The 14,396-nt window shown below is 39.5% G+C and overlaps 1 protein-coding gene across 1 annotated transcript in view; it reads left to right on the top strand.

The window, feature by feature from the left end:
• The window catches only part of LOC129744741 (uncharacterized), a 118,471-nt gene extending 104,189 nt beyond the window's left edge, over positions 1-14,282 (top strand). Inside the window, exon 3 of the mRNA XM_055737427.1 lies at positions 5,579-14,282. Within this exon, the coding sequence (XP_055593402.1) occupies positions 5,679-13,712 (8,034 nt within the window). The 5' untranslated portion in view covers positions 5,579-5,678 and the 3' untranslated portion in view covers positions 13,713-14,282. The remainder of the gene's footprint in view (positions 1-5,578) is intronic.
• The last annotated feature ends 114 nt before the right edge of the window (positions 14,283-14,396 follow it).

The following is a 14,396-nucleotide window of genomic DNA, read 5'->3' as shown; positions in this document are numbered from 1 at the left end:
TAAAATGACTAAAATGACTAAAATGACAAAAATGACAAAAATGACAAAAATGACAAAAATGACAAAAATGACAAAAATGACAAAAATGACAAAAATGACAAAAATGACAAAAATGACAAAAATGACAAAAATGACAAAAATGACAAAAATGACAAAAATGACAAAAATGACAAAAATGACAAAAATGACAAAAATGACAAAAATGACAAAAATGACAAAAATGACAAAAATGACAAAAATGACAAAAATGACAAAAATGACAAAAATGACAAAAATGACAAAAATGACAAAAATGACAAAAATGACAAAAATGACAAAAATGACAAAAATGACAAAAATGACACAAATGACAAAAATGACAAAAATGACAAAAATGACAAAAATGACAAAAATGACAAAAATGACAAAAATGACAAAAATGACAAAAATGACAAAAATGACAAAAATGACACAAATGACAAAAATGACAAAAAAGACAAAAATGACAAAAATGACAAAATGACAAATAATTAAAAATGACAAAAGTGACAAAAATGACAAAAATGACAAAAATGACAAAAATGACAAAAATGACAAAAATGACTAAAATGACAAAAATGACAAAAATGACAAAAATGACAAAAATGACAAAAATGACAAAAATGACAAAAATGACAAAAATGACAAAAATGACAAAAATGACAAAAATGACAAAAATGACAAAAATGACAAAAATGACAAAAATGACAAAAATGACAAAAATGACAAAAATGACAAAAATGACAAAAATGACAAAAATGACAAAAATGACAAAAATGACAAAAATGACAAAAATGACAAAAATGACAAAAATGACAAAAATGACAAAAATGACACAAAAATGACAAAAATGACAAAAATGACAAAAATGACAAAAATGACAAAAATGACAAAAATGACAAAAATGACAAAAATGATAAAATGACAAAAATGACAAAAATGACAAAAATGACAAAAATGACAAAAATGACAAAAATGACAAAAATGACAAAAATGACAAAAATGACAAAAATGACAAAAATGACAAAAATGACAAAAATGACAAAAATGACAAAAATGACAAAAATGACAAAAATGACAAAAATGACAAAAATGACAAAAATGACAAAAATGACAAAAATGACAAAAATGACAAAAATGACAAAAATGACAAAAATGACAAAAATGACAAAAATGACAAAAATGACAAAAATGACAAAAATGACAAAAATGACAAAAATGACAAGAATGACAAAAATGACAAAAATGACAAAAATGACAAAAATGACAAAAATGACAAAAATGACAAAAATGACAAAAATGACAAAAATGACAAAAATAACAAAAATGACAAAAATGACAAAAATGACAAAAATGACAAAAATGACAAAAATGACAAAAATGACAAAAATGACAAAAATGACAAAAATGACAAAAATGACAAAAATGACAAAAATGACAAAAATGACAAAAATGACAAAAATGACAAAAATGACAAAAATGACAAAAATGACAAAAATGACAAAAATGACAAAAATGACAAAAATGACAAAAATGACAAAAATGACAAAAATGACAAAAATGACAAAAATGACAAAAATGACAAAAATGACAAAAATGACAAAAATGACAAAAATGACAAAAATGACAAAAATGACAAAAATGACAAAAATGACAAAAATGACAAAAATGACAAAAATGACAAAAATGACAAAAATGACAAAAATGACAAAAATGACAAAAATGACAAAAATGACAAAAATGACAAAAATGACAAAAATGACAAAAATGACAAAAATGACAAAAATGACAAAAATGACAAAAATGTCAAAAATGTCAAAAATGACAAAAATGACAAAAATGACAAAAATGACAAAAATGACAAAAATGACAAAAATGACAAAAATGACAAAAATGACAAAAATGACAAAAATGACAAAAATGACAAAAATGACAAAAATGACAAAAATGACAAAATGACAAAAGTGACAAAAATGACAAAAATGACAAAAATGACAAAAATGACAAAAATGAACAAAAATGACAAAAATGACAAAAATGACAAAAATGACAAAAATGACAAAAATGACAAAAATGACAAAAATGACAAAAATGACAAAAATGACAAAAATGACAAAAATGACAAAAATGACAAAAATGACAAAAATGACAAAAATGACAAAAATGACAAAAATGACAAAAATGACAAAAATGACAAAAATGACAAAAATGACAAAAATGACAAAAATGACAAAAATGACAAAAATGACAAAAATGACAAAAATGACAAAAATGACAAAAATGACAAAAATGACAAAAATGACAAAAATGACAAAAATGACAAAAATGACAAAAATGACAAAAATGACAAAAATGACAAAAATGACAAAAATGACAAAAATGACAAAAATGACAAAAATGACAAAAATGACAAAAATGACAAAAATGACAAAAATGACAAAAATGACAAAAATGACAAAAATGACAAAAATGACAAAAATGACAAAAATGACAAAAATGACAAAAATGACAAAAATGACAAAAATGACAAAAATGACAAAAATGACAAAAATGACAAAAATGACTAAAATGACTAAAATGACTAAAATGACAAAAATGACAAAAATGACAAAAATGACAAAAATGACAAAAATGACAAAAATGACAAAAATGACAAAAATGACAAAAATGACAAAAATGACAAAAATGACAAAAATGACAAAAATGACAAAAATGACAAAAATGACAAAAATGACAAAAATGACAAAAATGACAAAAATGACAAAAATGACAAAAATGACAAAAATGACAAAAATGACAAAAATGACAAAAATGACAAAAATGACAAAAATGACAAAAATGACAAAAATGACAAAAATGACAAAAATGACAAAAATGACAAAAATGACAAAAATGACAAAAATGACAAAAATGACAAAAATGACAAAAATGACAAAAATGACAAAAATGACAAAAATGACAAAAATGACAAAAATGACAAAAATGACAAAAATGACAAAAATGACAAAAATGACAAAAATGACAAAAATGACAAAAATGACAAAAATGACAAAAATGACAAAAATGACAAAAATGACAAAAATGACAAAAATGACAAAAATGACAAAAATGACAAAAATGACAAAAATGACAAAAATGACAAAAATGACAAAAATGACAAAAATGACAAAAATGACAAAAATGACAAAAATGACAAAAATGACAAAAATGACAAAAATGACAAAAATGACAAAAATTACAAAAATGACAAAAATTACAAAAAGTACAAAAAGTACAAAAAGTACAAAAATTACAAAAATTACAAAAAATTACAAAAAATGACAAAAATTACAAAAATTACAAAAATTACAAAAATTACAAAAACGACAAAAATGACAAAAAATGACACAAATGACAAAAATTACAAAAAATTACAAAAAGGACAGAAAAATCAAGAAATACAAAAAAGACAAAAATTACAAAAATTGCACTAATTTTTTTTTCGAATCGACTCCAGATTTCGACGTTTTTTGCCTTTTGAAGTAATTTGGCATCTACATTGAATTTCGATTATCTTCATTTACTTTGTTGACACCCCTAGGATTGCTTTTGAGGGTCTGAAAATCTAAACTTACAGCGCTTTGAGGCACCCCTAAATCAATTCCAATTGAGCTGAAATTTTTCATTTGATGGCAACCGTCAAGAAATGGTGCTCATATCACTTTGGAAAGTTTTCCCAAATGGCTACCACAGGATATTGTGACAAAAATACACGATTCCTTATCCATCAGCCACTGATTAAAGCTCGGGGTATCTCAAACAAAAAAAAATATCAGAGGAAGTGCCAAAATATCACTCGAGCGCCGTTGAACGATCTCATAAACGATTTCATTCTGTGACACCGAGATTATTTAATTTTCATTATAGACAGGCGACGAAGGTTTATGATGACTTTCCGAGCCTGATTTCAGAATTTTCCAGGTGTTTTCACTTTATTGATTGAAAATTAATAACAAAATGTAGGTAATTTTTCAATTCCATTCAAAAATGTTGTTTCTACTTGAGTTCAAAAATCTATTTACTGCTCCATTCGAGGACACGATTCTATAAACGGAGCTAATGACCGGTAACAACAATTGCTAAGCGTACATTAAGTGACAGCCAATACTGCAAAAGTTGCTGGCCCCAGGTGAAACAAACGATGGACAGGCTAATGTGACAAAGATAATGATGATGATAACAGCGAGTGGAATTGATAATGATAATAATGGTGGTAATGGGTTTTTGGTCTAATTGACCAAAGTCTATTTCGCACAACGAATATTCAGACTAGCATTTTGAAAAACAGTATGCAAAAATTGTTTTAAACTTACCTGATTCACGTAGTAACAGTTTTTTTGACAAAATTAAAAAAAACACTGTAAATTGTGTAATTTTCACTGAATTCACTAGAGAAAATGATAACACAACAACATTTCTTCAATACCAAAAACATCATTCGAAAAATATATAAATGGTTGCTTTGATTGACTCATGTTGGAATTGATTATCAAAGGTACCAAAATGTATGTATTGCATTTTTAGAGCAACTTGGAGCGTGCTCATAGAACTTCACCTAACTTATTGAGAAGGTTTTAGAAATATATTTTCATCGCTTTAATTGATTTTCAGAGTTAATAATTTAATGCAGAGAAAAATTCTTCATTGCGTGTGATGTCTCCAGGCGACTGTAATCACTCCAAATGCTGAATAATGAATATGTTTTGGCCACACTCTTCTTCAGCGATTATCATTACTAAAACGAACCAAACGACAAAGCCCATCGGGAATCGGCCGGCAACGACTAATCAATATGGGAGGACGAATCATCGTCATCATATGCATGAAATGGAAACACAAAAATAATTTCCATACAATAATACGGTCGGCCGAGCGAACAAACGCCATAATGTGACAGCAACGGCAGCAACAGCACCAGTTCCCCGGAACCGATCGCTTTAACTTTGTCTGTGTTTGGGGGAAAAAAGGGCACACACTTTGGGGCCCATATGGGGGGCACATTAACATCATTTTTCCTGACAGTCCATTATGATGGTGCAGGACTTCGCCCTGCCTGCAGCAGGTCCTCTGGGTGTCCTCCTTCCGTTATAGCCTTACAGAAAATCACTTTTCCCTATTGGGGGGGGGGGGTGCCGGTCGAGGGCGGGAAAATGGAAAATGGATTTTCCCAGGGTATTCTCACGCGATGCATATGTATATGGAACATATGTCGGGTTGCTTGGATCGGGGGCACCATAAACGAAAGTGAACCTGACGCGAACGTGTTCTATTTTTTTTTATTTCGATCTCCTCCCCCAAAGTGTGCATTTGATGGATAGAATGTGTCGCCACTCGCGAAGGTCCATGAATAATTTATCATAATTGTTTTGACATATATTTTGAATAATTACCAGGACGACGCTATCGAAGCAGTCCGGGTGGATTCCGAATGATGGTGAAAGTTTTCAGAGCTTTTGTAAATTTTGGTTTTTGTTTTGGTTGAAAATTGATTGACCTTGGGTTTTTGTTTTTGCCTTTGCAGGTTAACGACTGCAGCTAATCGATGAATTCGGACGTGGAGAGCCGCGTAAACGTTCTGATCTGACCGGAAGCAGGGATCGATTCTAGCGAGGGCCGTCGCAATGGACCATCATGGGTTGTACGCGGACATATCGAATAGCTTTCCGGGCAGTGTGGCGCCAGTGTTGCCAAACACCAATGTGAAGTACCACCAGCAGCAACATCTGCCGCAGATACCGCCCCAGCCGCCCCCACCCTCAGCCCATCATCATCTTGGTGGGTATCAGCAGCTATCCCATCAACAGACGCAGCAACAACAACCGCAACACCAGTCACAACAGCCGCAACAACAACCACAGGTAGGAAGCTACACCCAGCAGCAGAATGCGGATTCCGATCCACTAGGAGCGTCTGCTGGCCTGTATCATGACCCAACGACCGGACTTTTCGATACCACCAACGCAATTTGTACAAACGGTAGCGGCAGTACTAGTTACAGTAATCAAAACACAAATAATCACATTAACAATAGCAAATCAGTCGAGTTTACATCGCGAAAATTCGAAACCAATACAGGAGACAGTATAACGTATAATATCAACAATATCAATACAAACATTGTCAACAACATAACGGGGGGGACTTTGGGCGCAACAAGTGGCGGCACTGTTCAGGCACTAAACCAAGCTCAGATACCGGCCATTGCTACGGGTTCATCATCTACTTCCGATCCGATCGGAGGTAGCTCGGGAACAACTCAGTTCACGATTCCGACCCCTAGCGGCAACGCACAGATCTCGTACAATAAGGAAGCTGACAGTAGCCCAACCATCATCAATATTAACAATAGTAATCAGAATATTATGGCCCCTCCCTATCCCTTCCCATATCCGCACCAATCCCACCAGCCAAAGGTCCCAAGCATAGGGGCGTTGAACGAGCTGAGCAGCAAGTTCGGCACCAACCCTGGATGGTCAGCCGGAGGATCATCCACACAAAGCGCCTTCGGAGAGTACAGTCACGAAAATAGTGTCATCACAAACTTCGAAACAAAAAATCCTAACAAATATCACAGCAGTCGCAGCAGTGCTTATCGCTATGCCCAGCAAGACTACACACAACCGAGCAGCCAGCAAACACAGCCTACTACCCATCACTATCAAGCAAACTATGGACTCTACCATCCAGAAGGTGCCAAAGCAACCCCGATTCAACAAACAAACGGTCGCCATGGCTACGAACAGTTTCCACATATCATGCGAAATAAATACGTTTCACCGACCATGGACGACACCAGTCAACGGTACAGCCGTAGCCATCATCTACATCCGTCAACCAACCATTCACAAAATCATCACGATCTCATGTACAACGAACGATCTCGTTTTCACACCAGCTATCCCATTGGTGGTTCTACCGGATACACTCATCCAACGCATCCAAGCTTCTACCCGGTTAGCCAAGGAGCTAGCAAGAACATCCTTAACCCCAACATCGAATATTTCAATGGAAACTACATGAAACAGATTCCTACAGTGACTCCACACAGTACCAATCCCTATCTTCATAACCGCTCCACTTATCTCCCTCAACCGTCAACCATCCCCAGCTCCCACTACCAAAACTATCCCCTCAATCACACCTTCGACGAAACCACCTATCACCACCGATCTCGCATTCCCATCGCTCCACACCCCTACAACGACCCTCAAGCCCAACAAAACTATCATGGGTACCATCACAATTCCTCCGCGTACTCCACAAACCAAAAACATTCCTTCAGTGGCAAATCGCTTAGCGACTTCTACAACCCTGCAAACCACTACAACAACCATCCGGGATCCTCGATACACCACTATGGTGCCATCAAGTACACCTCCCAAACCATCGTTCCTCCCAAAACACTACAAAATCATCACCCATCCCTCGCAACTCAACAAAACCACCAGCATCTCCAACAACCCATGCAACCTCAACCTACCAACCTCACCCCCAGCAACAACTGCTTCTTTGACACTCCCAGTCCCAACATCAACATGGAGCACCCGCTTGTCGACCTCGAAGAACAAATCAACAGCGTCAAGATCCTCAAAACCAATCGGGACCCATCGGTACCGGCTCCTATCGGCTCATACAATTCCAACCACCCCCTTAACTATGATTGCCAGCAAAAATACCTGATGAATCGTTACCTATACGACAAACCCGAAAACTACGGCCACACCACCATGCAGGACTTCGGCCTCGGTGGTCGCACCGAAGATGAGAACCTCAAAAACAAAAACCTCCGGGACTACTTAAGCAACTGGAACGACATCGAAGAGGAGGATTCTTCAAATCTCGCCAACGCCACCGAAAAACCCCAGGAAAGCAACAATAACAACCTTCCCTCTAACAACAACCATCAAAACTACGAATCCTGCCAGTTCATGGAAAAAGCTCTGGCCGAGCATTTGCCACCGATGCACAGTGGAGTCATCGTTGCCAACGTTTCCAACCAAGACCAAGCAGCAGCAGCTGCTACCCCCACCGGCAATCTACCAGACATCCTCGTCGACATCGAAAAAACCAAGGAAGACAAACCGACTGCTGCTGGTGCTGGCGCCGAAGGTGGTCAGCAGGACGTCAGCGTCACCATCGAAGTGGGCGAAAAACTCTACATCCTGGAAACCTACGACGTTCCGCACTCGGAGCTGAACAAGTACAAACACCTGAGCGTTATCAACGAGCTACCAAAGAACGTGGTCCCCATTAATGATAGTGCAGATTCGTTGAAGTTCCTCGAAGAAATCGAATCAAATCGGGACAAATACTACCAAACCGATCTGGAATCGGAGGTCGTATACGACGATAAAAAGAAGGAGGAGGAGAAGAAAGCCGAACGTACCGAAAAACCCGTCGAAGACGAACCGGAATCGGTTGCTTCACCGAAGGAAGAACCTTCGAGCGAAGTACCGATTCCCGAACAATCGAAAGAAATACCCAATGAAACAGTTCAAGTTACCAACAAAGCCGCTGCTCCGGAGGAGGAAGAAGACAACGGTGAAAACTTTAAAGTTCCCCAATACGTGCCTAAGTACCGGAAGCGACGTCCCTACTACGACAACGACTACCCTCGCTACCCGAAACGGGCTCGACGGTCCAGCATCGAAGATTTCCTGTACTGCACCGATCGAATAGCAGCTAAGCTGAAACCACCAAAACCACCGGTGCCGCAGATTCACCATCCCAAGCGACTGCTTACGTTAGTGGTTGCGGCATTGAACTCCCGCGAGTATCGCCGCTACGCCAAGGAAGACATCGCTCGAAGGAAAGCGATCGCGGCTGCCGCTGAAAAGGTTGTAGAAAATGAGAGGTATAGCATTGAAAAGAGCGAAAAAATTACAAGAGAGGCAATTACTGAGGAGACTTCATCTGTTGAGGAGAAGCAACAAGAGACGGCAGAGACGATTGTGATAGAAGACACTGAGGAAGACTCTGGAAGTGTCGAAAGGCAGGAGGAAAAACAGTCTCAAGAATCTATGGAGGGAGATTTTCGGGAAACGGTCGAGCGTGAAAGCGAGTCCTTGGAGCTAATGGACGTTGAAGAATCGATTCCAACAAGCATCGTTCAATCCAAACCGGAACAGGATATTGAAGAATCAATTCCCACCAACGTTGTTGAGCTGAAGTGGGCGAACAAGGACACCATTAAGGAAGTTACGGATGTTGAAGCTGTTGAACTGGTTGAAGACAACCGTGAAGTTGACTGGAAAAAGGTTGAAGAAAGCTCGACTGTTATCAAAACAACAGAACGCAAAAACGATTTTCCCGTCCAAGATGAAATTGATCTTACATCTGAAACGGATGATGATGAAGTGTTCTTTCCCAAAGCTAGTGTGAAACCAATTGAGGAAGAACAACAGTCGAAAATCGAGGAGAATAAGCCCGAATCAGATGAATTAAGCTCAATCGTTGAAGACGAAATACCCTCTGAAACGCAGACACAAATTGAGGATGTAACTGAAACTGAGGTGAGGGAAATTTCAGTAGATGAGAAGACAGAGAAACTTTGTGAAACTCCAGTAGAACACGGAAACCAAGAATTCATTGAAAATGAGGTCGAGTCAAATCAACAACAACCCGAAGACAATTTCGCAGAAACTCCAAAGAAAATCGACGAATCAATTTTGGTTAAAGACGAAGATTTGGTTAAAGTGTCCACTGTTTCCGAATGCAATTCTGAGGAAACTCCAAACCAAGTGAATGTAGAATCAATTGACCTCAAGGAGGACGACATGGTTCAGAAATCCACTGTTCCAGAAGATCAAGTTGAGGAAATCCCAGAACAAACAAAAAACGAATCAACTGAACTCCTCAAGGAGTTTAATATGGATACAGAATCCAATATTCTTAAAGATCGAAATGCGGAAGTCCTAAGGCAAATGAATGATGAATCAATTGAGCTCAATGAGGAAGATATGATTCAGAAATCCGCTGTTTGTGAAGCTCAGTCTGAGAAAATTCCAAAGCAAATGAATGCTGAATCAATTGAACTTAACGAGATCGAAGACGAGGCTCAAGATTCAACTGAAGATGCTGACGAAGTTCAGCTATCAGTAAGTCAGGAAGATCGTGACTTTCTTGAAAATGACGAAGAATCATCAAACGTCAGTTATCCGAAGCGCTTTGAAACTGAGGACTCCCAAGAATCGTTTCATCCAACAGTGGAGACAGCCGAAGAAAAAGTAGACCAAAGACCTGCTTTACCAATGCTTGAAGAAGCGAGTGAAATCTTTGAAGAGTCCAGAATAACGGAATCAGTTATTATGAAAATTGTCGAAAAAGAAATCAGCCAGGAGAAAGCTTCAATTTTGGTTCCAAAAACTAGTGGTGACGAGGAAGAAATCGAATCAATGGAATCAGTCATTCAAAACCCCGTTGAAAATACCATCAAAAAGGGGGAAACTTCAACTCTGTTTCAAGCACCTTCAGAAAGTAGTGAAGACGAAGAAGAAGCCAATATAGTTGTTCTTAAACCCGTGGAACAAACCAATAATCGAGAAGCAACTTCACCGCCGCTTTCACCGCTTCAAGAGGCCAGTGAAGATGGACATGCGACCGAAACAACAGAATCAGTTATCGAGGAATCTATTGAGCTAGCAAACACCCAAGAGGAAACTCTAGCTCCGAGTTCAACAACCCAAGAAAACAGCGAGGACGCTGAAAGAACCGATTCTACAGAATCGATAGTTCAGAGATCTATTGACGAAAAGGTTGATTTAGTAGAAACAGACATCTCAACCAACGAAGCTTCAGAATCAAAGAATTTCGAGGAAAGCAACGGCACGATTGAATCTCCTGAACCCAGAATCCTGCAGAACAACGACTCACAGAAGGAAACCGTTCGCGAAAGAAGTGAATCACCGAAACGACCTCGCGACAGCATCGATCGGGAAAGCGGCAGTTCCAGCAGTTCGGGTAGCAGTTCTTCGTACTCGTCGTCCTCGGAAGATGATGATTCAGACGAATCGGACGACGACGACGAGGATGACGATATTTTTTCGGGGTCTATTGCAAGCCCAGCGGCTCCGGATCAGGGACTGTTAGAGCAAGCCTGGCAGGAGACAGTTAGTGCAGTGGAATCTTTCGAAGAAGGTCGACGGAGGCGATCATCGGAGAGTGAAGATGAGCTGTCGTCAACTATGTCGCACAGTTCCGAGAGGAATGTCTATGAAACGGATGAGGAGTTTATGGGGGTAGACAATCGGACAGAAGAGCTGAAGAAAGATGATGCTGAAGAATCGGTAGAGGATAAGTTGATCGATGATGAGGCTGGAGGAAGAAAAGAAGTAGAGGGTAATGTAGCTGAAAAGGTACAAAACGGTAAGGAAGACGTTGCGGAATATGTGGATCTGACAACTGAAGAGTCTACCGTTATAACTACTGAGGTAGAAGAAAAGAAACCAATTGATGACACTGTGATTACATCTATAAAACCAATTGAAGCTCAAGTAGAACCAATGGAAGAATCTTTTCAAGAAGATGTTGCTCTGAAACGTATAGAAGAATCAACTGCAGAAGTAATTGAAAACGAAGACGTCGACATGGAATTAACTGCTGGTGAAGAAGATACATCTGAACCAATGGAAGTCGATGAGGAACAACCGCAGCAACTGTTCAACCCAACTTCTCTAGTCGATCGCTGTCAGCAAGCATTCAACAAGTTCGCCCAGCTTTACGACTATGCAAGAGTTCCATCGCTGCGATCTCTCTGCTATAGGATTTGTCTACAAAACGGCACGTTACCGCAGCCGCAATCGCTGCTAAAAATCTGCGAACAGTATATCTGCGACAATCGACAGTTGTTCATCATCGAGGAGGTTGCGGAGGGTCCTCCGAAGTTGCAGGATTTGTGCCAGCGAGTCGTCAACGAGACAAACATCATCATCGATGTAAACGAATTTTGTATTGTTGGGGAAAGCGGAGAGCTGGGAACGGTGAACATTCGACAGGAAGAGGAGGAATCGGGTCGGGTGTTCATTGTTGAAGAGAGTCACGGTACGATCGAGGATTTGCTGAGGGAAGGAGAGTCGAATCGAATTGGGATGGCATCAGAGGATGGGAGTGAGGAGCACGATATTTTTGTGGCAGGTGCTGGTTTGAGGGTTGTGTTGGAGAACCACGCTCTCTCGGACAGTGATGATGAAATCTATCGCAAGGTGGAGCAGGAGATCGAGAAGATGATGACGACAAGTTCCGATGAACACGAAGAAGGGGTGAATGGTCGTGTGGATATCGTAGCAATCGACGAAGAGGAACAGTTGAAAAATGAGTTTTTCTCGTTTGTTGAGGATGGTTGTATCCAATATGAGGAGGTGATTCCGGTAGACAAACAAGCTCATCGCAGAGAAAGCTTGATTAGAGAGCTGAGAGAGAAATACGTTGGTGGGTGCTGTAGAGAAATTCTGGCAAAGCGGAAGCTCGTTCGGAAGTACGTGTTCTATCAACGATTCTTCGTGACGAAGGAGCAGAAAATCAAATCGAAGCGACAGTTTTTCAGCCGGCGTCGATCAGTTGTGCTGGAGAAGATCGCAAGGTTACGCCGAGGAATTGTGAATGACGCAGACAGTGATAGTGATTGTAGTGTGAGCAGCTCAAGTAGTCGTAGCAGTAGTAGAAGTAGAAGTAGCAGTAGCAGCAGCAGTAGAAGCAGTAGCAGCAACAACAGTAGTAGTGACGCCAGCACCAGAAGTTCATCTAGTACAAGAAGTTCGAGTAGCGAAGACGGTGCTACGGCATCGGAAATCGTTGATCGTTCGGAAGAGGAATCATCGATCCAGTCGGTGAATTCCACCACTACCAATAGCCTAATTGAGACTAATAACAATCAGCTAGATGTAAGTGTTATACCTAAATCGATAAAAACAGAATCTCAGAAGTTTGCCAAAGAGGAAGAAGATAGCAATAGCAACAGTAACAGTTCGGACAGCCGATCGAGGGGGTATCTTCGGCGAGCGACCAATATTCTACCGTTTGCCAAGAAGAAGAAACTCAGCTTCGAAGAAAGCCTTCTAGGCATTGAAGAGCTGTACAAGAAAAACAACAACAGTCCAAAACCTACCGAAAATTCTAGCCCGGCTGCGGCACCGATTCGGGCACGTCGCTACTCGGCCAACAGCCGTCCAAACGTGATAATTAATGTAAACAACAACCGCGAGGCTCCGCGGAAGCTCATCATTCCGTCGTACAAAATATTTGATCAACAACAGGCTCTGGCGGCTGGCTGCGTGCCACCTGTCCCAAGGCCGCTCCGTCGCACCCTAAGCCGTAGTGGCAGCAGTAGTAGCAACAGCAGCAACGCCAGCATACGTTCAAGGGATCGCTCAAACAACAACAGCCGAAGCTCCAGCTTGATAAACAACAGCTATCCAAGCAAATCGACAGCAAGCGGTGGTACGCCTTCTTCGATCCGATCCAGTAATCTGCGAACGCGTGCCACCAGCACGGCCAATCGGGAAACTTCATCGACTCCGCTCCTCGCCGATCAGCGGATTCCGTTCGTCCGGCTGGAACGAATGGATTACGTCGAAAAGCTCGCCGAGAACTACCGAAAACAGCAACAACAGCAGGCGTTTGCGAAACTGCGGCAGCGTCGAAAATCGACCTTTTCTTAAGGTTTTAGGTTAGATTGCGTGGTGATCGGATAAGCGATAAGCACTGCACTGCTCCGTTTGTGTGAGAGAGTCCAATCAAAAATCAACCCGATCGACACTGAAAACAATATGGATAGAACCGTTTTTTTGTCGATTTTTTTTTAACCCGAACAAACACGTGAGCCGACTACGCCATGTTTGTGATTCGAACAAGATAACCCCTTGAAGGCGGGCAAGCTTAACCGGAGCGGAAAATGGTGCATTTTTCCGCTCGCTGGCCATCATTACTGGGCTCAGGCAGCGTCCTTCCGTGAGGTCGCTCAAAGTTTCCAACCAGTCAGTCTCTAACGTGATTACAGAAGCGTGCCACGGAACTATCATCATCATCACGAAGCCGTCGTGTAGCTACACGCCGAGCTTGGCCACCGTTGTTGTTGTTGTTGCTGATGATGTTCTTGTTAATTTCATTTGTTTGGTTTAGTTATTTTTTTGTCGATGAATGCAACCGCTTGCTGCGATCCATATCGCACTTGTTCTAGCATAGGCCGGTTAATGTTCAAATTCATGATAATCGCCGCCACTAACATCAATGGGTTGTCATTTTTTTAATTTTGACGTTTAAAGACAAAAAATTTAAAAAAAAAATTGAATCCAAATGTTTTAAATTTTAAACTTGCAATAGCATGTAAAATATAATTCCTATAC

The sequence above is a fragment of the Uranotaenia lowii genome, chromosome 2, assembly GCF_029784155.1.
Source record: "Uranotaenia lowii strain MFRU-FL chromosome 2, ASM2978415v1, whole genome shotgun sequence".
NCBI lineage: Eukaryota > Metazoa > Arthropoda > Insecta > Diptera > Culicidae > Uranotaenia > Uranotaenia lowii.
This window is presented reverse-complemented; position numbering and strand designations above follow the sequence as displayed.